Source organism: Spizellomyces punctatus (assembly GCF_000182565.1).
Source record: "Spizellomyces punctatus DAOM BR117 chromosome Unknown supercont1.16, whole genome shotgun sequence".
NCBI lineage: Eukaryota > Fungi > Chytridiomycota > Chytridiomycetes > Spizellomycetales > Spizellomycetaceae > Spizellomyces > Spizellomyces punctatus.
The window spans coordinates 176,002-199,559 of record NW_015971552.1 but is presented as its reverse complement, the minus strand read 5'-3'; the positions used below and the strand labels follow the sequence as shown (position 1 = coordinate 199,559).

At 46.9% G+C, this 23,558-nt stretch overlaps 10 protein-coding genes across 10 annotated transcripts; 7 read left to right on the top strand and 3 right to left on the bottom strand.

The window, feature by feature from the left end:
- The first annotated feature begins 1,013 nt into the window (after window positions 1–1,013).
- Window positions 1,014–2,080, top strand: SPPG_07499 (NAD(P)H:quinone oxidoreductase, type IV). The gene is made up of 4 exons (XM_016755662.1): window positions 1,014–1,115; window positions 1,173–1,289; window positions 1,363–1,492; window positions 1,555–2,080. The coding sequence occupies exons 1-4, from the start codon at window positions 1,053–1,055 to the stop codon at window positions 1,920–1,922; spliced, it is 678 nt and encodes a 225-aa protein (XP_016605144.1). The 5' UTR covers window positions 1,014–1,052; the 3' UTR covers window positions 1,923–2,080.
- A 192-nt stretch (window positions 2,081–2,272) lies between these two features.
- Window positions 2,273–4,355, top strand: SPPG_07498 (uncharacterized protein). The gene is made up of 2 exons (XM_016755661.1): window positions 2,273–2,316; window positions 2,392–4,355. The coding sequence occupies exon 2, from the start codon at window positions 2,412–2,414 to the stop codon at window positions 4,239–4,241; it is 1,830 nt and encodes a 609-aa protein (XP_016605143.1). The 5' UTR covers window positions 2,273–2,316; window positions 2,392–2,411; the 3' UTR covers window positions 4,242–4,355.
- A 2,781-nt stretch (window positions 4,356–7,136) lies between these two features.
- Window positions 7,137–8,102, top strand: SPPG_07496 (uncharacterized protein). Its single transcript, XM_016755660.1, has one exon. It carries the CDS (start codon window positions 7,155–7,157, stop codon window positions 7,989–7,991), a length of 837 nt encoding a protein of 278 aa, XP_016605142.1. The 5' UTR covers window positions 7,137–7,154; the 3' UTR covers window positions 7,992–8,102.
- A 212-nt stretch (window positions 8,103–8,314) lies between these two features.
- On the top strand, window positions 8,315–9,617 carry SPPG_07495 (uncharacterized protein). Its single transcript, XM_016755659.1, has 2 exons — window positions 8,315–8,856; window positions 8,922–9,617. Exons 1-2 carry the CDS (start codon window positions 8,344–8,346, stop codon window positions 9,453–9,455), a joined length of 1,047 nt encoding a protein of 348 aa, XP_016605141.1. The 5' UTR covers window positions 8,315–8,343; the 3' UTR covers window positions 9,456–9,617.
- Window positions 9,577–11,340, bottom strand: SPPG_07494 (uncharacterized protein). The gene is made up of 2 exons (XM_016755658.1): window positions 11,009–11,340; window positions 9,577–10,940 (listed from the first exon to the last, which is right to left on the bottom strand). Exons 1-2 carry the CDS (start codon window positions 11,120–11,122, stop codon window positions 9,831–9,833), a joined length of 1,224 nt encoding a protein of 407 aa, XP_016605140.1. The 5' UTR covers window positions 11,123–11,340; the 3' UTR covers window positions 9,577–9,830.
- A 653-nt stretch (window positions 11,341–11,993) lies between these two features.
- On the bottom strand, window positions 11,994–13,620 carry SPPG_07493 (uncharacterized protein). The gene is made up of 4 exons (XM_016755657.1): window positions 12,898–13,620; window positions 12,714–12,833; window positions 12,437–12,655; window positions 11,994–12,372 (listed from the first exon to the last, which is right to left on the bottom strand). The coding sequence occupies exons 1-4, from the start codon at window positions 13,346–13,348 to the stop codon at window positions 12,077–12,079; spliced, it is 1,086 nt and encodes a 361-aa protein (XP_016605139.1). The 5' UTR covers window positions 13,349–13,620; the 3' UTR covers window positions 11,994–12,076.
- A 126-nt stretch (window positions 13,621–13,746) lies between these two features.
- Window positions 13,747–15,430, top strand: SPPG_07492 (uncharacterized protein). Its single transcript, XM_016755656.1, has 8 exons — window positions 13,747–13,924; window positions 13,990–14,158; window positions 14,216–14,364; window positions 14,439–14,572; window positions 14,644–14,775; window positions 14,836–15,015; window positions 15,086–15,149; window positions 15,220–15,430. Exons 1-7 carry the CDS (start codon window positions 13,770–13,772, stop codon window positions 15,139–15,141), a joined length of 975 nt encoding a protein of 324 aa, XP_016605138.1. The 5' UTR covers window positions 13,747–13,769; the 3' UTR covers window positions 15,142–15,149; window positions 15,220–15,430.
- A 1,251-nt stretch (window positions 15,431–16,681) lies between these two features.
- Window positions 16,682–18,413, bottom strand: SPPG_07491 (UDP-glucose 4-epimerase). Its single transcript, XM_016755655.1, has 5 exons — window positions 18,316–18,413; window positions 18,084–18,245; window positions 17,589–18,019; window positions 17,392–17,527; window positions 16,682–17,339 (listed from the first exon to the last, which is right to left on the bottom strand). Exons 1-5 carry the CDS (start codon window positions 18,365–18,367, stop codon window positions 16,999–17,001), a joined length of 1,122 nt encoding a protein of 373 aa, XP_016605137.1. The 5' UTR covers window positions 18,368–18,413; the 3' UTR covers window positions 16,682–16,998.
- A 680-nt stretch (window positions 18,414–19,093) lies between these two features.
- Window positions 19,094–20,787, top strand: SPPG_07490 (uncharacterized protein; the record flags this gene model as incomplete). The annotated part of the gene is made up of 4 exons (XM_016755654.1): window positions 19,094–19,222; window positions 19,287–19,834; window positions 19,894–20,130; window positions 20,187–20,787. The coding sequence occupies 4 exons, from the start codon at window positions 19,094–19,096 to the stop codon at window positions 20,785–20,787; spliced, it is 1,515 nt and encodes a 504-aa protein (XP_016605136.1).
- A 143-nt stretch (window positions 20,788–20,930) lies between these two features.
- Window positions 20,931–22,684, top strand: SPPG_07489 (TIGR00730 family protein). The gene is made up of 8 exons (XM_016755653.1): window positions 20,931–21,048; window positions 21,110–21,560; window positions 21,613–21,751; window positions 21,829–21,853; window positions 21,922–21,975; window positions 22,037–22,173; window positions 22,248–22,305; window positions 22,379–22,684. Exons 1-8 carry the CDS (start codon window positions 20,979–20,981, stop codon window positions 22,423–22,425), a joined length of 981 nt encoding a protein of 326 aa, XP_016605135.1. The 5' UTR covers window positions 20,931–20,978; the 3' UTR covers window positions 22,426–22,684.
- Window positions 22,685–23,558: the final 874 nt, after the last annotated feature.

Below are 23,558 nucleotides of genomic sequence, written 5' to 3'. Positions count from 1 at the left end.
TTGAATGCTATATCAATGCGAGAGGATACTCCCTCATCCGCCGCCTCCAACAGCCCGGTCGCATCGTGCATGTTGTTTGAACCAAGTACCTGAATGATGATAATACGCTTCATGTGTTTAAATAACCCGTCCAAGAAGCACAGCACAGGATCCACTCTAATTTCAGATTTTAACTGGGAACGACACTGACAACGATTTCCAGACTGGGTTGTACATGCGCTAACTCATCGCCTATGTAGTACTATGATACAGTACATAAATGATTTTACGGTACAAGTGCATTGGTTCGTTCCATAGTGCCTTAGTCTTGGATTCATCGTGTAGGGTCGTCATACGCATCGTGGAAGCCGTGTTGGTGCAGCAAAAATATCGATTGCTGAGCCGATTTGACGATAGACGTCGCTATGATTAGGTAGAGCGCAAGAGACACTCTGCCTGAGAGTTAGAATGCTTCATGCGATTGGTTGCCATAATGTTGTGGATCGTCTATTGGATTAAGCTAGGTGTTACCAATTCATCATTAGGTATCAAAGTGCATATCCGTAGGCATATGATGAGGGGACAACTACAGTCTCGATCTGGACAATATTTCATGCGATTATGAATATTCTACTCTCTTAGCAAATATGGGCGGCAACAATATCGACGACCAATATGGCAGTCGGCGCAAGCAGCTGTCGAGTCTGGTGCAGACAACCAAGAGTCAAAACGCAAAATTGTGCAATGGCACCTGGGTGAATGCGACATAGGTGCTCGTATCCGAACTCCAAGATCGTCTGAAGTTTAGAGCCCGCATCTGTAGATATGTGGACATTATGACGGCATTAAACTCGTCCATGTCATTCCCAATGTACATTTACTCGACCATGTTGGCCGACTGTGCACTGCTCCGCGCATTTGGTCAGTTCTTTAGGGGATTTGAAGTCATCCCTTCCTGTCGGTTCGAATGATCTCACTCACATTTAATGTGAACGTGCATGATATCATGTTACGTGAGAGTCAAAACCATGGCAGGAAAGTGGAAGAGAATATAATAGAGCTCTGGCTTGTGCATGAGCAGCCTCGCTATCTTGTTTCTCAGATTGATCAGACAGCTCCTCACCATGGTTTCAAAGGTAAAGTTTCTCGATAACCGATATAAATAATGTCCTGGATCTCACAGCCATTAAAAGGTTGCCATTATCTACTACTCGATGTACGGACATGTTGGCCAGTTGGCTCGCGCCATCAAAAAGGGTGTTGAATCAGTGGGTTTGAAAGGCGACTTGTATCAAATCCCAGAAACTTTGGTGAGTATACACGACGCTTTACTAGACTAAGTTGTTCGGATCTCAAGAACGAGATACTGACGTTCGCCCACAGCCAAAGGATGTATTGGAGAAAATGCACGCACCTGGTCAGGATCCAAACGTCCCGCTGGCGACCATGGAGACCTTAGAACAATATGAAGCTTTCCTGTTCGGTATGCCCACTCGATACGGCAACCAATCTGGTACGTTACTCGGGTTTTGTAACAGATCATGGAAAGCATTCTAATGACCCATATAATGACAGCCCAAGTGCGCGCTTTCTGGGATCGGACTGGCCAACTTTGGGTGAAGGGCAGTCTTCATCAAAAGCTTGCCGGAGTCTTTTTTTCGACTGCCAGTATGGGCGGCGGACAAGAAATGACGGCCGCTAATTTCATATCCACACTTGCTCACCACGGTATGGTTTACGTTCCACTCGGGTATTTCAACACTTTTTCGCAGTTCACTGGCTTGACGGAGGTACGAGGTGGAAGTGCCTGGGGTTCTGGAACGCTTGCGGGAGGTGATGGAAGTCGACAGCCGTCGAAACTTGAGCTAGAGGTTGCGGAAATTCAAGGGAAAACGTTTGCCGAGTTGGCCAAACGTGTCCAGTCCAAACCCGAGGATAAATAGGGTCCCCTCGTGTGTATGACCACTGTTTTAGACAAAATTCATCGTTTTCGTTGAACAATTTAAGTTGGCGCCATTTTAATTATTCCGCATATTCATACGCCGATAGTGGCTTTCGTGCTGTCAAGCCCACGTTGCGCACAGTTCTTTTTGAAAGTGTAGAGTTTTTAAAAGGGAAATTCATGTTGCCTGTTGAAGTCACTGGTGCGTGTCGATTCCGAAAGTGTTCAACAAATGTGAGATGAAAACGAGGCGTTCACCCCTATCGCACATTCTAATGCATTTCAATGATCAAACCACTTTTGTCATTCTGCATGAAAATCCCCTCGCAGCTTTCGATTTAATTCCTCTGTGCTCTTTGTGGCAGACTCAGCTAGCCTTCCTGGCCAGGCACCAGGTATTTGCAGGATTTTGCTTTTATCTTCGTCGTCCTTTTTGCTTCCTCTTCTCTAACGAGTTGATTTGTTTACAGAGCTAAACTATCTGTTAGCGATGCTTAGTCTATTTGCCCTCGCAGACCGTAAAGTCTCTCCGAGCACGAGAGGTAAAAGAACAAAGCCAAAGTCGTCAACGTCGCCACCTGAACGACTACGGAGCGATGACTCCATCACCCCCACTCGGCGACGAAGAGCTCGCCCTGCCATTGATCCTATCGTTCTCGCCAACCTATCACATCGAAAGCTCCAAACTGAGCGACACAGGGCTTCTTGCGACATGCACCGAGTAGTTTTGATCCAAAATTTGCTAAAGAGGGTTTATCGCACGTGGAGTGGTTTAATGGGCAGACCTGTCAAAGTGCTCTCGGCAGGCAATGTATTTGATGACATTGCCTCGGAGCGCCCGGTCAGGGCGCTGGCGGGATTGGGCGGGATCGGCAGACGAGGGAAGATGCGGTCTTCGTCTGCACGGATGGCGGATATATCAAAACGCGCTTTGATTCGCACAAAGAAGCTTGTAACCGATGATAAAACTGCCAATCCACGAGATAGCGGATACTCTTCCGATTCATCGTCGGATGAAGAGACCGAGCAACTGCCAAACGCAAAGCAGTCGACACCACGCATCCTTCATCCGGGGCGAACTGTTAAGAAAAAACCTGACGAAGATGAGGATGACGAGATTCCACTTGGGAACCTACCTTTTGCGCAATCTGGACCAAAGCCTGTTATTTCGCAGCCTCCCCCACGGATCACCGGCGCATCACCAGCGCATCAATCAACATCGCGACCTGTCGCAGTTACTAGCGCACCAACCCTCAGAGCGAGAAGAGCACCGACTGCACAAAAGAGCTCTTTACGTATCGTCTCTACATCGTTGGAATCTGACGACAGCTTAGATGCCCCACCAAAGCCAGCACCGATGAGTGCGGTGAGACCCAAGCCTAGCATGACACTAATCGAGAAGATGGAACTGCAGGAGAAATCGAGACTTGCAACTCTCCAGAAGGAAGTCAAGGAAGACCAGAGCAACCTGCCAAAAGAGCAGCCGAATAAGGGAGACGGACGCGAATCAGAACCAATTCACCAAGAGCGACCAATGCTCCAGGACTGCAGTAAACCGCTAATCTCAGACCCTAACCAACATCCCATCCCTCCTCCCCGCCGATCATCAATATCCGACCTTACCAGACTTGAAACACACACCCCGCCCAAGCCATCAGCAAAAACCAACGAATCGGCAGATACAAACAGAGCAGTACATCATATGCAACCCGTCCCTCCTGCACCCCCGGTTTCATTCAAACCGTCTACAATCGCGCCTCGTAAACGCCGATCATTAGGTCTCCTGAAAACTGCACTTCTGCGACGCGCTAAACCCTCATCAACACCTGCATTAAATGTCCTCTTCATTGCCACTGCCGTCGAAAGCGGCGAATGGAAGACCCGTTCTGAAGACAGATCTCCGACATTGCCGACGACGCCAAAATATGAGTTCATTCCACGCACGGATTTCCAATCCGAACCCAATCTTACAACCGCATTGGAGCCTTTAGAACCAGAAGTATCTTATAATTTACCGATCTCGGCTACGCTTGAGGAACCCGAATCTCCCAGCTCTCCCTCCCGCTACTCTATAGATTCGATCGAGACTTACGTTAGCCATATGTCCAGAGTGACTATTGCAACCATTGATCTCGACTTTGATGCGATGAGTTTCGAAGAGGAAGTCTTTCAGCAGTTCACAATGTCCACTATGGATGCCGACAAGGGCATTACCAATTTGGGTTCTGCCATTGTAAGAGAACGGAATCTGGATGAGCCAAATGCAGATATCGGCTTTTTGGAAACCGCATTTGACCTTGGATGGGAGATTCGTTTGTGATGTGCATATACTCGGTGTTGTTGAAGATTGTCTTCAGTGAAAAACTCACTTGTAATTATCATAGATTATATTATATTTATTCTGACAATATTATAGTCATTAAATTGTTCCCCATTGTTCGTCAAAGTATGATGTATTGCTCAATTTCTCAATAGGATTAAGTAGACCTCGTCACCAAAAAGAGGAGTAGACGTTGCGCTGCGCTGGGAAGCATCTGCAAGGGTGTTGGAGCACTTACATAGTAGACTTTCATGAGCTAAGAACATGTACGCTGCGAAAAGGGTATATTTTCTGAAGAAAGTCTTATATATCCTAAATGGTATCCCTCTCCTTAACTCCTAAACCCTACTCATGATTCTGTCCGTAGGTGGGCTCCCCACAACCGTCGATGGCGTCACCTCAGAAGCTTGGGCTCCCGAAGATTTGCCCCCATTCGAGGATTTTCCAGATGTGGCTGATGTGGATGCATTGCGGGACATTTTTTCTTGCTTGTCTTTGATGAGTCTATTGATTGACTTTATCAGATCTTGATTTCGAGACGAATCAGGAAAAAAAACTAATGGACTCACCCATATGCCACCATAACAAATATTGGAGTCAACATGGCTGGCGTAATTAATATCCAAACAAGTCCGATCCAAATAGAAACCCATCGATGGACGTGCATACTTTCGCGGAATATGGAGTAAAAGACGAGGACGAGCGCAAAACTCACTTCGATGACAATTGTGCAAGAAAGGGTTATGATGAGCTGGTGCGAAGATTATGAGTTAATCGACGCATCAAAACACGCAGAGAAGTAATAAAATACCGTTAATATGGCCCTCCTGAAGTCCCCGCGGCTCTCCGTTTTCTCCACAGCCCCACTGGCACTTGCCCCCAACAACATAGTCAACTTGACTCCAAAATATGACGACAGAGCGGCCAACGACCAGCAGTATGTGCCCCACAAGGCGTAGTGGATTGAATTATAGGTTGCTGCTAGCTCCCAGTTTCCATTGTCCCTGGCGTGTCCGTCGAGAATGGCAAAGAGGGAAAGAGTTATCGATGGGATGACGATGTAGATTGCCGTAATGAGGTTGAGCGCTCGGGGCCCTGGGAGACGAACTTTCTCGATGCCTGATGCTCTGGCCCCGGGGGTCACTTTAAACCGTGGTGTTGCGTAGATGCTGCTTGCGATGTGTTACTTATAAGTCTATAAACGGAAATGATTGCTAGTCCCTACATTCCGATGTTGAACAGTACCCCTCCATCGTAAAGTACCGTCCATGGCCATTCATGCTAACGTCCAAAAGGATCAGAAGAAGGGCGCACGACACATTGAGTCAAAAGTGAACTTACGAAAAATTCTATGACAGAATGCCGTTTAAAGCCATTTCCAAGAACAATCGATGTGTACAACACCCTTCCTACAAGCAGCATCAAATGCATGAGCTCCGGCATAGAGAGACACGATGTCACTCCAACTCACCGAACATATGCAGGGTAGCTGCCAATATGAATACCTCAGCAGCACGCGGTTTGAAGCCCCCATTAACAACTTCAATAAGCTTCCACCCTTCCTCCAGAGTTTAAAGTAAATTTTTCTGGTAATAATGGCAATGCCTAACACTAATTGAAGTGATGAGTATGGGATATGGCCTCCGTGCACTTTGGTACGTTTGAGCGAAAGGCTTACGCATGACGAACAGTCCCCAAATTGTGTGGCCTAAAATAGATAATCCAAACAACGTAAGTAGCGAGTCTCGAGTCTTGCTGCTTCTGACGTTGGTAGGATAGCGTACCAATGTAGACAATTTTCCACAGCGATTCATCGTTGCATCCTGATATCCGCCCTGTAGCAACAGTTAAACTTTGGCAGCCGCGCATGAAAGAAACTGCATGAACTTACATCGCCAGTCGCACCACTCTGGTGAGAACCACTAGGTACATTTGAAAGAGGAGTTTAGCGAATGCGCCCCGCCCCCACAGCAGCAAGTATCTAATGATATTCATACCAAATTGAATACATCGGTCTGGTTCAAGTCTGACATGGCACGAAACGGAGCTCAGAGAAAGAACGCGGGCAAGGTAAGTGACGGAAAAACACAAGAGTACGTCTAACGCAACTCAAAGCCCCTTTTAGTGCTAATGATCCTGAAATCCAAACGCCAGAGTAACACTTTCCGGGACCCATGCGCCGGCTCAACTGACCCGCGGTCTAAATATAAATATTGATGCTTCTCGTTAAGGTTTGCTATCATCACCTGGCACTGAATCGCGTCTATTGTCTCCCATTCCGCGCAGATCTACGCTCCGATCTCGCATTCGTTCCAGATTTAGGGAATGGTTTGTAATTAGGAAATTCGAGGATATTTATTTGTTATTTAGATCTCAGATTTTCAGTTTGCCATTCATTCCGATAACCTACTGGAGCCAGTTCCTGGAAAACAATAGCAATGCAAACATACGATTCATGTTAACGCCGAAGGGTAAAATTAAACCGATCCGTCAATGCAAAGCTACGGAAAGTAAAACATGGACATGGAGATTGATGAAAATGGGGAGAACTAATATTTGAGACTGCAGCGACAGTTGCTTGACACACTGGAGTTGGGCTGCCAATGCTCGCAACGTCAGAAAATTTACATTATATTCCTGAATTTTAAAGAATGAATTCGAATGACTTGGATCGCCTGCAAGCCAGTACACTGGGGGCGAATCTGCTTGCCTGGAATTTTGGAGTTGTTAACACCAAGTGATTCCTATCGGGCACGGTGTATTGGATTTGGAGGACTTACCGTCTCCATAGTCAACAGGATGAGATTGTTGCGGGTTTGTTTACGTAATAGTTTCACGTGAGTCACCAGACACCGCCGCCATATCTTGACGTTTCTGCTAATATCTACCTGCTCCTCTCTTACACACCATATAATGATGCGTGGCCTTCTCGCAGCTCTCGGCGCCGGAAGTATCGTAACTGTTCTTGTTATTGTCGGGTTAGAGATTATTCGTTTGAATAGTCAATGGTTTGAGTCAGGGCACGAGTCGAGGAGTGGTGATTCTAGAAATGAGTCGAGGAGCAATGAGCGCAATGGGTTCGGGCGAAAGACGAGTGAAGACAAGCCGCGGGAAGAGGAGGAAAGAGGAGGCTCGAACTCTAGGGAGGAAGTAGAACTACGAAAGAGAAAAGTACGAAACCTTGAAGAAGAAGTGGAGCCAGAACTGCAGCGCTCTGACGAGCCTGTTGTGCAGCATGACATCCCTTCTCTCCACCCACTTTTCACCAATTTTCATGAACCTGGACTTAATTTATCGAATCTAAACCCCCCCGCGGACACTACCAACGAAGCCGACAGCGATACAGATTCTGACAGCACAGACTCGACAACCACACTCCAATCCTCCATCCAAACCCTCAAGCAACAATTGATTTCCAAACGCTCCGCCCTCCAACAAGAACTGGCAGATTTAGGCTGGAAAGAAGAACAGATTCGCATCTTTATGGAATCTGGTAAAACCAGGCCCGATCAAAATCTCCATGTGTCATCCGCACAGCCAGATACCAGCTCCTTTGTTGGTACGGACATATCACCAACGATCCAGCCAACACCTTGTCTCCCACCAACCCTTTCCGAAGCGGACTATGATGGGCAGTCCATGGTTTCCCTCACGGATGTACCGTCTGTGGATGAAGATGTTGCCTCCGTGCTCTCGAGGACCGAGAGTAGTTGGTCGGCGGTGTCGGTGCCAGATTATGTGAAGGAATAGATCCTAGCATGGTGGTGGTGTTGAAGGGCGTTTTATATGGGATCATCATTTGTTATTGCGTACATCTGCGCCAGCTTCTAATATGACTGATTTATGTTGCTTTGTCTGCCATCTTCTGTCGATGTATAGACATTTTACTTATAGAGCTGGATATCTGCTCAAACATCTATGTGATTGATATATATTTTTTTTGTTTTTTCCTCTTTCATCGACATTACAGTTGGAAAACTGTCAGCTAACGCAGATTGACGCTGCCGACTGCGCACGCGCGCTCAGCACAAGCCACACGGCCGTTTGCTTATCTGCGGCTTTGTGGGCCCAAAGTCGACAGGGTCCATCGGCATTCGTCAACATGATGGCTGTTTCTTCGGGGTTCCTTGGCCGTCTTGCTCTCACACTCACCCTATACATTACGTCTGTCCGCTTAATCCGCCTCTACATAGTCAGAAAACACCTTCGAACCCTCAAAGTGGTTCCCCCCGAGAAGCGGGACATAAAATGGGCCCACCAAGGTCTCTCCTTCTTTGCAAACAGAGACTTGCCCTTCCTTTCCCAAATAGCTTTAGAGTTTGCCTTGTTTCGAACCTATGGCGTTGAAGCAAATAAATTGCTAATCGCGACGGGAGAACTTGTGCATAGGTGTCCGCGGCGGTACGATGACACTGAGCTTCTTATCAGGGAATTTACAGAGAATATATTGGACACAGATCGAGCGGTGCTGGCATTGAAAAGAATGAACTATTTACATGGCAAATACACAATTGATAACACGGATTTTGTCTATACTCTTGCGCTGTTCATTACACAGCCGGCAACATGGGTTAGCAAATACGGATGGAGAGGGTTGGACGAAGTTGAGAAGGAGGTAACCAATAGTTTTTTAAACCGAAGCCCAAAAAGGCTGCATACTCAAGTATCTCCTTCGTCCAGGCGACATATAGGTATTGGACCCAAATCGGGATCAAAATGGGTCTCCAACACATGCCGCATTCCTACAATGAAATGGAAAGATTGGTGGAAGAATATGAGACTAAATATATGCATCCTCTACCACGCAACGTCATCCTCGCCAATGCTACATTCAAACTCTTTTTAAACCGGTACCCGCGCTTTCTTCAGCCGGTTATTCGCCCCGCACTTCATTCCCTATGCGATAAGCGACTTCGAGTCGCCATGGGATTCCCAGAACCAAATCCAATCTACAAATCATTTGTTCGCGGCATTGCCAAGCTACATGGGATTTTCGTAGGATGGCTGATGCTACCAAGGATACGAGTTTCCCGGAGAACACCTTTGGGCATGAGTGAAGGACGATACTTTCCGCAATGGGACTTGAACGGTACTGGTGTCTACAAGGGCGGATATAAGATTGAGGATTTGGGACCAGAAAAGTATGTTGGGGATTCGGGTCTCGGCGCAATATGTGTTGAGAATAACGAGTCATATGGGTGGCCCGACTTGTAGGATGTTGTTTCCAATCCATGTAGAATTGGTATGAAGGAAATTAAAGCATGCCAGGAGACTTCCGGCACAAACCTTATAATCGCAGCTCGTTGTCACAGGATGAAGCATACTCTAGTGTTGGTTGCGCAATATGTTCAAATAGAAAAAAGAATGTGTATTTGGAAACTTTCCAACATTGGGCCACTTTACAACAGTGGTAGAGAACAATAACACAGAAAGAGCCATTTCCTCCAATGTCCGTCCACTTCATGTCTAACTTCACTAGCCGACACTCTAGCTTGCCCAAAGCACGACCCACTTTACATAAGATCCACTAACCGGTTATCCAACAGTATTTACATCCACCCTTGCATCTCGCTCAGCAGAATAACCTATTTACCATCCCTTGGGAAGGTAGCCACCGTTGTTGCGCTTGGCAGCCTGTTCAAGTGCATAGCATTGGTATAATGCACGCTGGATGTAGTCGGAAGTCTGGCCAGGGCTGCAAGCAAGGGATGCGCATTGCTTCAAAGTAGGGGAGCCCGTAGAGTCGAAGTAATGTTTGGCGCTAGAGCAGTCGTAGGTCTTGCCGCCCTCGTAGTGTTGCTTGGGCGCCTCGTAGTAGTCCTTCTTGGGCGCCTCGTAGTAGTCCTTCTTGGGCGCCTCGTAGTAGTCCTTCTTGGGCTCTTCGTAGTAGTCCTTCTTGGGTTCTTCGTAGTAGTCCTTCTTGGGCTCTTCGTAGTAAGACTGCTTGGGGGCTTCGTAGTATTGGTTTTCAGGCTTGTAGTAGTCCTGCTTAGGTTGCTCGTATGCAGCAGGGTGGCGCAGGTAAGAACTCTTTGGGGCCTCGTAGTAGTCCTGTTTGTAGTCGTTCTTGGGAGCTTCGTAGTAGTCCTTCTTGGGCTCTTCGTAGTAATCCTTCTTGGGCTCTTCGTAGTAGTCCTTCTTGGGTTCCTCGTAGTAATCCTTCTTGGGTTCTTCGTAATAGTCGTTCTTGGGAGTCTCGTAGTAACCTCCCTCTGGAAGGTACTTTTTGTCCCAGCAGTAAGACTTGTGGTGGTCAATCGACTTGACGCACTCGTCCTTCTTCTTGGAAAGCTCCGTGATACAATCACCGTGCTTGGTTCCGCTGGAACCGTACTGTTTGCAGTAGTTCTTCTTGGCGTATTCGTAAGACTCATTGCACTCGTTGTAGCTCTTGTCCTGGTATTTGGCATCGCAGTAAGACTCGTAGCTGTTGGCCGCGTATGGTGCAGCGTAGTAGGGACGAACGGCGGGTGCAAAGTACGAGTTGTGCGACTTGTAGTCGTTCTTGTAGTCGTTCTTGTAGTCGTTCTTGTAATCGTTCTTGTAATCGTTCTTGTACTCATTGTGCTTGTAATCGTTGTGGTAGTCCTGCTTATAGTCGTTGTAGTAATTGTGCTCCTTGACGACCAAGCAAGCCTTGTTGGCGTAGTTGTCCCATCCGTACTCTACACCATTATTGTCCCACCAAGTCTGCTTTTGCTAATGAAACCACAATAATGTCAGCAATGATAGCAAGCACTGATTGCATCTGACAGTCCAATACATACAGCATGTTTGCATGGCTCGTAGTGCTCTTGGTAGCCGTAGTTGTTGGACGAGTAGCGGGATGGCGCAGCCGATACGGCGGTGGCGAGAAGGGCGGCGGCGAGAATAGCACGCATGATTGTGTTATAGGTTTGGGAGGGGTGAAGAGGAGGAGGAGAGAAGGGATGATTTGTTGTTGTGTGTGTGTGTTGCTGTTGCTACTGCTACTGCTGCTGTGTACTGAAATGGGAAGGAACCAAAGGCAGCGTTGCTTTTATAGAAACCCAGAAGGACAAAGGGGTGGTGGGGGGAAAGGCCAAGCCCCAATAATCCGCCCCCCTTCCTGTGAACATTTTTTTTTTGCCTTTTTGCACAGCAACCCCAAAGCAGATTGTCTGTGTGTGTTGGTTTGTTGCTATGGGATTTCACCTCCTTTCCTGCTTGCTGAGTAAAATGGCAAAACTGTTTCTTCTCGTGGGCTGAGTCCAAGGAAGAAGGGAAGGGGGATGAAAATGCGGTTGTAGTCGTTTGTTGATGGAGTACAAGTTGTGTCCCTTGCGTTCGGACGTGATTTCGGACGGCTGTTTTCTTGACTCAGCCCTCGACTTTCGTGGCTATGCCTGATTTAACGGGAGGCGCAGCACACACTTTATGAGCGGTGAGGATTCCAAACGATGATGCCTCACAGCCCATTTGGATGCATCGACTATTGCAAGTTTGAAACCGTCGTTCAGATTCTTCGCCACAAGGCAGTGATGTTTGTATGCAAGACAAGATCGTAAATCAAGGAAACGCAGGCCATGTTCTTTGGCAGAAACGACCGCTCTCGCCGATTGTAGTTTTCGCGTTTTGCACATTCTCAATTGAGGCGAGGCCCCCAATGCTGATTCCGTAGCTCCATTCATCGTCTACCGGATGCTGTGCGCTCTGCAAAGCATACTAGTGAGTGTCGGTCCCAAAGTCACATCTCAAACGAGTCGGCCACTGTATGCTTCAGTCCAGCTGTAATCGGTTGCTTAAGATGAATTTAATCACCACGTGATATTAATGGGGAAAAATGTGTATCCTATCACTATTCCATCTATCTATCTCTATCTGCTAAACAAGTAGTTGTGGCACATTTTTTTTGGCCCACACGGATAACCTGCTTCTACAAGAAACTCTGGACATCCCGGTGCCTCATCTACAGCCATACAAGGCGTAATGTCCGAAGAAATAAGGTGGAGTCCAGCGACTTTCAGCATATGGTAGAGAAGTCCCAAGTAGTGCAGATGACGATCCGTTTTGATCCAGGCTTTTGAAATGTGAATTTCGATGGCCAGCTGATCGACATTGTGGAAAAAGGTAGGATCTTGCTTTGCTATGTCCCTAGCTAGCGCATACTCGCCTGGGAGAGAGTGAACCTTAGGGATAGAATCAGGGAACGCGCAAACGAACAATTATCAACGTACACCCTTCACAGTCCATTTTAAGCACATTAATATGCTTGTGCCCAAGCCACCGCTTCAATTCAGGCAGCGATGTGATTTGCCATTTATTAGCAGCGGTTCCCCTCATGGCAGATCCTGCCCCTCCTAAATCCTTCTCCTGCAGTAACGTGGCACCAATCGAGAAAAAGTAGAGATTGTTACCAATTCTTGCTGGGTGGGCGACCGTCGGGTCCAACATAACTGTAGAGATATTCGTTAGTATGTGGCTCCCAATATAACGTTGAATGAGCTCACTGACAGCCACGACAGTTCCAATCCTTTGACAGGTGTAGGTCGAAGCTGTAGTCTTGATCAATGCCGAACGAGTAAAATACGCATCCAGACTGGGCACTCGGAGGTTTATTACAAAGCTGGTGTTCTGGAGTGCCAAGCATGACCTTAGGACCCATTCACCCCCATATATTTAACAAGCAGATACACACCTCCCCAACCACTGCCGAACCTCTTGATCTCACATGCATGCTCAATCTTTGCAGGAGCAGCCAGCTTGGATACAGTTACCGCAAGTTGCCGAATAGCTGCCTGGCTTGCCGCATTGCAGACGGCGCTTTCGTCGTTAATTGCCCATACGGCGGGTCCACAAAATGTGTCCTCTCTGACTGATCGAAGGTGATGAAAGGAATGGGGAATACTGGCAAAGGCCAAGAGTCCAAGAAATGTGAGACCAAAGATGAGGCCTTTCCGCGAGCTGACGTTTGCCTGAAATTTCATCGTTCCGGAAAGACATATATAGGATGGGATTGTTTTTTTATAACATATGACGGCTACATTTGAATCTTGAACATTTTTCACACGCCTTAACCCTAACCCTAAGGAACCGGCACGTGACCAAGCAGCCGTCGTTGTGATGGAATGCTTCACTCCCAGCAGCATTGGAGATGACAAGGAACACCTATTAACATGTACTGGCTGCAATTATGAGTAGCCTCTGTAGGACGCAAGAAGCCACCCGACATATTCCAGATTATTTTTCCGCAATGATCAGAACCTCACGCTGGCAGTTCAGCGTGTGGTCGAGCAAGCAATTAGGCATTGCGGGCCACTGATACAGGAATAACGTGGGCATCTCAGGAGAAAGAATGCTCAGAGTTGCTTCTTTGTCCAAGATTCAACCCGCATTTACTCCCAATCCGTAGCGATTTTGGTGGGCAATCAAAGCCTAGTTGAAACTGGGCAAGGCTGATCTATGGCAGAAAAGCGAATCACAAGCCTCATCCACCTGCATCTCACGTGATTCAAACACGAACGCGGTCGCGCGTTTCGCGCACTCTAGTCAAGCAGCTTGCACGAAAAAATGCTCATGAACAAAGACGTTATCCTCGTTACGGGCGGTACTGGACTTGTTGGGTCCGCCATAAAGCATGTAATCGAAACCTGCAACGATCCACGATTTGGGCGTCAGGAACGAGAGGAATGGGTCTTTGTTACCAGCAGCGAGGCGGATTTGAGGTATGGCCATATACGCAAACTTTTAATGTGTCTGCGAGGCAGCCCCTTGACATTCATTGTCGCAGGGATCTGGCTCAGACCCGGGCCTTATTTGAGCACTACCAACCAACCCATGTAATTCATCTTGCTGCCCTTGTGGGAGGCCTCTTCCGCAACATGAAGTACCAAGCGGACTTCTTGCGCGATAACATGCTCATCAACGAGAATGTACTGCATACAGCCCACGCATACAAGGTACATATGGCATAAAAATGTCGTCGTTCTCGCAGCAGACACTCACAGAATCTCCAGGTCAAGAAGGTTGTATCATGCCTTTCGACCTGCATCTTTCCCGACAAATCGACATATCCCATTGATGAGACCATGGTTCATAATGGCCCACCACATGACTCTAACTTTGGATATGCTTATGCTAAGCGTATGATTGATGTCATGAATCGGTGCGGTGCTGGCGTTCGCCATCTCCTCGTTGATCAGCTGACTAACGCAGTTACTGGTATAATCTGTGAAAAAGAGCGTACTCTCAGCAGTACGGGTGTCATTTTACCTCTGTTATACCGACCAACATATTCGGCCCGCACGATAACTTCAATCTTGAGGACTCGCATGTCATTCCCGGATTGTTACACAAGTGCTATCTTGCAAAAAGTAGGCCTCTTGAGTTACCTTGTGCAACGACTTACCATTGCTAAGCTTTACTTGCCTACTGATGGGATCAGAATATGGGAAAGAATTCGTCGTTTCTGGGTCTGGTACCCCACTCCGGCAGTTCATCTTCTCATATGACCTTGCGAAGCTTTTTATCTGGACACTTCGCGAGTACGATGATATTGATCCCATTATTCTCTCCGGTTTGTTTACTCGATACGCGATTTTAACTCCTTGTGATTTATGATGCCCCATGTGCGTAGTCGGGGAAGAAGACGAAGTGAACATCAAGCACGTCGCTGAGGAAATTGTGAAGGCCATGGATTTTCAAGGATCTTGTGTGTGGGACAAGACCAAGGCGGACGGGCAGTATAAAAAGACTGCGTCGAATTCAAAATTGCGACGTTTCTTGCCAGACTTTAAGTTTACACCTTTCCATGAAGGTAGGGTTGTGGCTTGTGGTATTACTGGCTGCGCTTCCTGTATTTACGATTGCTGTTTCCCGGAATACAGCGCTGTCCTTTACCGCCAAATGGTTCGTTGAAAATTACGATAAGGCGCGTAAATAGAGTCTTAGGTGAGCGAATTACTGACCACTGGCCAAATGCGAGTAGCAGTAAAGGCTGACTGCATTCTCAACTGAATAGGAACTAAATATATATAGTCAGCATATGCTTATCTTGAATCAACGTTATTGTACTTTCCTCTTTTCGGGAGTACCGTTGACTTCTTTAGGTCCATTTTTCTCGTAGCCCCTGCTCATCACGCCAGAAGTGGCGAAGATGGGCCTCGTAAGAATTCGCGAATGTGTGGTGCAACTCACTAAAATCGCGGCTCATCTGAATTCAAGTGGGCTTATGGACGATGCACCACTCTACATGCTGTCTTTGTGCGCAACGGCCATTCCGCCTCTGCAAAGACCGCCCGAATCGTTGTATTGCGCTTATGGAAAATGCGTAGCGAATCGCTTGCTATTAACTTTTCTTCTCCCCCAATAATATCCTATTTGGAAAGACTGTCATGTTTGGAGCACCAGTCAACTAACGGAATTGATTTTTTAAAGAAGATCCGAACGTGTATACTTGCGCATTTCCGTCCCTGCTTACTTGCGGTAAGGTAAGCAATATTGTTCTACAGGTAGTTTGTCATTGATCGTGATTCCAAAGCTGCGAGGCTGAAGTCACCTCTGTGAAGATCGGCATTTTCGTGATAAGTAACGGAAACGGTACGGTTTTGGAAGCAACTGCATAATTAAACTTAACCCCCTCAACAAAATTGGTACTCCAGTTGAATACACTTTTGTATTCAACTTACGCTAACCGGTATAGGTGGAATGGGCCACCCTCCGACTTTTAGATGCCACTCACCCTGCTGGGCTGGCAAATAAAGTTCGTTTCGATCCAGTACCTAAAGGGGACAGGAAACACCGCAACCGGAAATTACTACTTTGTCATCGAGCCCCTAGAACCGGTGGACCATTTCTGACTTTCTCGAAAGGCATCAATATCGGTTTAGCTTGACGTCAGGTGTCTCAAAGCAGCATCCAACCCAAGATTGTTATGAGCTACTGGGAGCTATGAGTCGGAAACTTCGATTAACTAGTCAATAGCGAAGAATGGCTTGCAATACCGCTCTATTCAGCCGTGAGAGTCTAAGGCAACCTTCATGGCACGGTACTCAGGATAAACTAGCAAACTCTCATATGTGTGGACATCAAAGAGTGGGACCTTTTGTTAGTCCGCAACTCACCGAAGACATAACACATGTGTCTAGGAAGCAGCAGTGCTTAACTTGGACTGGGAACATACCAGGGATGACGTGGACATTAAATCCTTTAGGAAAAACATGCCAAAGCTTGATACAGGCTCATACCTTCACACAGTGATGCGGCTGATGTTCCGTCCCTGAGGAATTTATTCTCCCCACTCTATCTTTACGGCGTTTTTGACCCAGCATGTTATCGACCAGCTGAGGTTCGATACGCTTGTCGGTACCGTTGCAAAAGCTCAGCGGAGAATGGATAGAAAAGAATCTGATTGTCAGGTCAGCGCTGCAGGGTTATCCGTTATTTGACCAACGTGTGTTACAGAGAAATACAAAGGAGATTGTGGAATGTAATATTGAGGTACTCTGGAGGATATCCACCGTGGATTTTGCTATAGAGCTTTTAGATCCCTTGATCCACTACTTACACTGGTCGGGAGAACCTTTGAACTTGTGATCATGATGGTCTGCGCTCGCACTTAGAGATCCACACGACTGTGCTCATACTTCCATCGTCCTGGGGAGAATTAACCGCTTCAAGGATATTCATATGTATATATATATATATGGCGTCCTCATAGGTAAATACAAAACAGTAGCAGACGTTCATAGCGCAAGTAGTCGAGCAGTTGTGGTGGTTTCGATGCCAGAACAAGGAGTTCTCACTCTGATCCGTACCCGTGCGGATTCGTACTTTGCCATGCCCACTGATCCCGACACATCTCATCTAGGGTCCGTTCTGCCCTCCAACCTAGTTCACGGTTAGCGAAGGACGGGTCTGCATACACTTCAGCGACATCTCCTTTTCGTCTTGGGGCGATCACATATGGAATGGTTTTCTGACTAGCTTTCTCTGCTGCAGATATCATCTCCAATACAGAGTACCCTACACCGGTGCCAAGGTTGTACGGAACGCAGCCATGTGTCGGCGTGCGAACAAGTTTTTCCAATGCAGCTATGTGCCCTTTTGCAAGATCCACCACGTGGATGTAATCGCGAATCCCTAAAAAAGGCAATCAGTAAACAAAGCGATACTCCTATCGAACCAAACATACCGGTGCCATCCTTCGTTGAATAATCTGACCCAAAAACTGTAACATGAGGTCGACGGCCAATTGCTACTTGAACAATGTAAGGCATAAGATTATTAGGAGCTCCGTGGGGATCCTCGCCTATTCGGCCACTCGGATGCTGTGTGTATGTCTTATTAGATCAATTTGGTAGTGATACCAGTCACAACGGGACGCCTTACCGCTCCAGCGGGATTAAAATAACGTAAAAGTGCTATTCGCCATCTGGAATCAGACATGGCAGCATCGCGAAGGATTTCCTCTATATAAAGTTTGGTCTTTCCGTAAGGATTTGTGGCTCTGAGTGCAGCGGACTCGGTGAGCGGAAGTCGATCGGGTTCACCATACACAGTGGCAGAAGATGAGAAGACTAGATTCCAGATTCCATGTCGATACATGCAGTCAAGGAGATTGATTGTTCCCACTGAATTAACGCGATGATATCTCAACGGGTGGGTTACAGATTCGCCAACTGCCTTCAATGCTGCAAAGTGAAGGACAGCGGAGATAGGGTATGACGCAAATACTCCCTCCAATGAGGGCTGGTCCAGGAGGTCCACTTCGTGAAACTGAACCACTTTTCCAGTCAGTTTCTCCACTCGGCGCAGGGATTCTATGAGGTCAACGAATAAATTAGCTTATACTCAATATTGACCAGTGGATTAGCATTTATTTACCTTTGGATGAGTTGCACAAGTTGTCTACAACCACCACCTTGTATCCCGTTTGCAGCAACTCGAGGACAGCGTGGCTTCCAATGTAGCCCGCTCCACCAGTGACAAGAATATAGTCTGATGGGCCCACATCAACTGCAGAATCAGGACCCGGTTCTTCCACTCCTTAGTTCCGAGCGTTAGAATAACAATTACGTGTTCCCGATGAATTCGCTCCATTAATGGCAGCCCCTACCTAAACCGTTTTCCACCAGACCATGCGCGGAGGTCGAGGTATTTTCGCTCATTGGTACGAGAGTACCCAAAGACTTCCAGGTAGGTAGTCTGATGCTTGAAAGGTCTCAACAGAGGGGAAAACATAGGTTGGTATTCCCGAGCGGAGTTGGACATGGTCTGCGTACGTAAGCACGTGTTTGTTGCTGCCAATAGTGGCGAGCGGACCGGATTCAAAGGCCATCATCCATATTCTCGTATTGTTGAAGGCAAACAACTAAGCAGCCGGTAAACATTTGCAATCTCACATGCGCGCAGCCAATAAGAATGCGTCGTTCAAGAAGTATTTTCCTCGCCCAAAAACCTCCTTTCAGGCTGGCTTGTTTCCTTGAGCTCTCGCAGGAAGAGGCAAATAAAAGAAACATAAGTACACCTATAACCGGTGCCTGAAGATGCTCAAGAGTTTGTGCACTAATATAAGGGTCAAAAGGACCCATATTGCAATGACGATGACGAGGCTTTGAAACATCGATTCTACCCTGGGTGGTATCCTGTTATTTAAGGAAGAATAATACGAGTGCGAGAGTTTGAAAAGGTCAAGCGTAGCTGCCAAATAATAATGGCTCCGGAAATCCAAAGGCTCAGCTACATAGAGCTGATGCATTGATCTGGCTTACGTAAATCTGGCCCCGACGGAGCCAAGCTTCCTGGATAGCAGCAAGATAAGTTTGACCTTCATAGCTTGCTCGCGTATTTACGAACGTGCAGTTGCAATGCTGCTCAGTTCAACGAGAAACGCGATGCGGCATGCGGCAATACGGATAGCGAGCACCTTCATGAAGAGGCGGCGGAGGGATATTGTAATTGTGATTCTACTACTGCAATTGGTAGCTTTCCATTCTCTGGTCACCAAATGGAGAATATCAGAGGTTCGTCATTTCCATGATATATTTTTCGCACAATCTATATGGCTAATAAGGTCGTGTGTCTAAGGTGTTAAGCCGAACAAAGCGTGCTGCGTCAGCGGAACAGCCTTCTGAAGCAACTTCTACCCTGGCTCCATATTCCACACTAGTCTCAGAACCAGCAGACTCCTCTCCAATACTTGCACCATCGTCTACGGGTAGCTGGGATAAAGTCCTTCCGGAAAAAGTCATACCGAAGGACATAAAAGTTGCCATGATGCCTGATGGGTGCTGGGACCCATTAGCCTTCGAAAAAGTGCTGTATGTTGACCGTATCAAAGATATGACGGTAAATGTTGCCTGGTTCTCTGCGAATTACAGGCAAAGAGTAGCGCAAGAGCCGAACACCCCTGCCCACTGGGACGCATTCAGCGGTACGGCGGTATGGCTCCAAGATGTCCGGCACTACGTATATTTCACACGAATGCAATACAAAGATCCATCATGCAGACCTCCGTGTGCTGGGGGGAAGCGGAGTTTTTTGTTTGCACAATCTTACGATTCAGATCTAAGACCCGTACCACTCAAGCGACGTGTTGGCGATGACTTGGTAAAATTTCCAGACGTCATGGAAATGTAAGTTCGTGGCAGCCTGACTTTTTGCGGATACGCTAAGTCACCTCATACATCTCCAGCTATACGCCAGATCAGGCTTTTTATACAGGCCAAGAGGATCCGCGAGCCATCGCCGATCCTCACGGGAACATTATCCTTTTGTTCCACATGGGAGATATGGACGGAAAGCGCAAGCAATGGACTTTCAATACCACATCACGACATCAGTCTGCTCTTCGCCCTGATTTTGCGCCTCAAAACTGGGAAAAAAATTGGACACCTTTCTTTCATAAAAATGAGTTTCGAGTGGTCTATAGGTGAGGGGATAACATGACGGTGCTATGTTTCAAATTTAGCTGAATGATCGTTTCAGTGTCCAGCCTCTGCATATTATGGCTTGTGATATTGCACATGATGGGCACTGCTCAACGATCGGTGGCCAGAAGGACACGACGTTCGGGAAGCTGGGAGGCGGGACGCCGTGGCTGCAGTGGCGAGACAGCGAGTACTTTGTTGGGTTTGCTCGAACACACCAAGGAGTGAAATGTTGCGGAACCGTGTATCGTCCGCACGTTGCAATTATGCGATCGTTCAAAGACCAAGCAAATACAGATCAATACGAAATAGTCTACACGACAGGACCTCTGGACTTTGATTACGTGCATACGGAACCGCCCTTCAGAGAAAAGGCAGATCACCATCCATGTGGGTGGAACCGAATCATGACCACTTTGGGAATGCTCCGATGGGACTATGACGACGATTCGGTCTTGATGACTGCGTCTATTAATGATGAGAAAAACTTTCTGATGCGGGTGAGAGGGTTAGACAGGCTAGTTTCAACTGTGGTTAAAACAATCGAAACTGCCAGTAGTGAAACCCTGGTATATGTGAAGGCGAAATCGCAGGCAAATTGTGGTGTCGAAGTTTCCGAAAGGGTTATTTGCGCAGGAATTGAAACACCATCGCAATGAATATATGCATATAGCGTAATGTCTATCAGAGATCACTGATTTGTTAATGTAACAAGAAACATGATTATCTATTTTATGCCATGTAAACTGGTCTTTCCGTCTTTAGCGTGATCCTTACGTCAGCAACCAACAGATTGGCCAGCATCTGAAAACGCGTTGGCAGGAAGTGATCTCCCTCCACGACATCCACAATGCAGCACGGCGACGATACGAACAAGGACTCCAACCAAAAGGGTGCTCGCCATTTGAGTGCCAAGACTGGTACGTTTCTGGACCCCGACCTTATAGGACATAACCGAGTCTTCTGTTAACCCACAGCCAGTTTTTTCCCTTGTACCCAACCTCATGCATCACTATCATCCCTTTCCCCAAAAGGCTCCTGGTGCTCTCAAGTCTGCCGCCTCGGACCCGCGCACAGCACAAACTACGTCTCCAGCGTACCGCTTGGCTTGGGCCGACGAACCGTTCTTGCTTCGTGATGACCTGCGACCCCTTCGTCTCCAGCTCGAGTACACTAAACCTGAAAAGATCCTTGCGGAAGCGGGAATCGATAGTACTATTGTTGTGTTTGGTAGTGCCAGAATTAGGGATCGCGACCAGGCTCAAGAACATTTGAGAGTTGCAGAAGAGCTTGTGAAGCAAAAGGGACCCAACGATACCGAGGCGAGGGAAAGCCTGAGGATAGCCAAAAAGATGCTGGAGAGCGTCAAATATTATGAAGCCGCTCAAGAATTTGGCGAAATTGTAACTAAGAATTCCGACGGAAACAAATTGTGCGTATCTGCCATGTGTGTAAAATATCTTGCTGACATCTGCTCCATACAGGGTCGTCATAACTGGTGGTGGTCCTGGCATCATGGAGGCAGCCAACAGAGGCGCAACTCAAGTTCCGGGAGGTCGCTCGGTGGGGCTGAATATTGTTCTGCCCTTCGAGCAGCGACCGAATCCGTACATCACTCCGGAGGTGTGGAAACGCTTTTCAATCGTCATGCCCCGGCACAGAGTACTTACTCCCGATGGTTCCCCGTTTTTCTCCTTTAGCTCTGCTTCAACTTCCATTACTTTTGTAAGCCTACATTCCGATCATCCAGGAGTCCAAAACCATCATCCGTCTAATGTTTCTGCTGTAAACAGCAATGCGCAAAATGCATTTCCTCGGTCGCGCGCGAGCATTGGTGGCCTTCCCAGGTACATCTATGTGGCGCAAGAAAGGATTCTACTACCACACAACTCACATAACGGTTGATAGGTGGATGGGGCACGATGGATGAACTGTTTGAAGCCCTCACACTGATTCAAACCAAGAAAATGGCCCGAATTCCCGTCATTTTGTTTTGCAAAGCATGGTGGGATAGGATGGTCAATTTCCACAACATGCTGGAAGATGTAAGGACCAGACCTCAATACTTTTCTTCATAACAACGCCGTCGTGCTGTTTGCTAAAAATGAGTATGCTACAGGGCGTCATCTCGGAGGGAGATTTGAAACTGTTTTCATATGCGGAGTCCCCTCAAGAAGGTTTGTTGAATGGCAACTGGATGGATGGTGTCCTTTGGTCAACTAACAACTATATCCACCAACCTTTATGAAGCCTGGGACCAGATATTCAACTTTTACCGTGGACACAGTCACCATTGATATAATTTGGAGAATCTCACTAAACTTTCATGGTAGTTCCTGTTGTAAGGGTAAACCTCCCAATTATTGAATCTGGAAGCTTTCCTTATTGTCCTGGACAAGCTTAGTGCACAAATGCATTAACTGGGTGGGTTTGACTGGTGCCCTACTGCCACCACAGGCCTAGCAAACCTGGATAAGATTACTAGTGTATAAAAATAATAGAGGACTATATAATCAATATATATTGCAAATGTATAGTGATAGAGCTGACTATAACCTTCCTCATGGCATTGACCAATTAAGAAGGCTGATTTCAAGGTAGCTGATATAACAAATTTAAGGCTTATACTTAGCAGGAGTAACATTGCCATATGAGCTGGGCCAATCTCAAAAAGTTTTCATAATCAGAGCAAGAAGCAAATTAATTATCTTGGGTTAACTGAGTAGGATTTGGTGGTATATATGTAGGTAATCAGTCTGGAGATACTTCTGCTTAGGTTCCTATAAAAGGGAAGCCAGCATAGGGTTACAATATTGGTTATAGAGGTAACTGATAGCACCATTGGCATACACATTACTTTTGTGCTGCTAGCTAGTATATTCCCTTAGTGGTTCTTACACAGAATAGACTTATACTATACTACAGATTAGCTCACCCTTATGGGGCCTGACTCAAAGGAACCTAACTGTAATGAGACATGGCACAGCCTTGCTACAAACTGCATTTATCCAGTTACATTATTGGCTGTGGACTGTTACTATAGCCACTCTGCAAGTATTGCAATGTGTAACTTATGTATTATTCCAGAGATGTTCAAAAGTCCCCTTTATATAACCCAGTACATCCTTCAGCCTCCCTCCACCTTTGTTTACTGTTTACATGCTTCAGCCCACTTGTTTACATGCTCAGCCATGCTCAGCAATGCTCAGCAGCTTCAGCCATGCCTTGGCAAACATTACCTGAAGATCTAGACCATCACAAACCTTCCAGACCTTCTAAGACTGCTTACATGATGGTTTACCCCTTTAAATCACTCCCACACACTCTAAGTCCATTTCCCACATTGTAACTTAGCCAAATCAGATGTGAACTGTCTAGTGATATTTCAGCATGATCTCACATGATTTATAGATCATACAGCGTGGTTTAA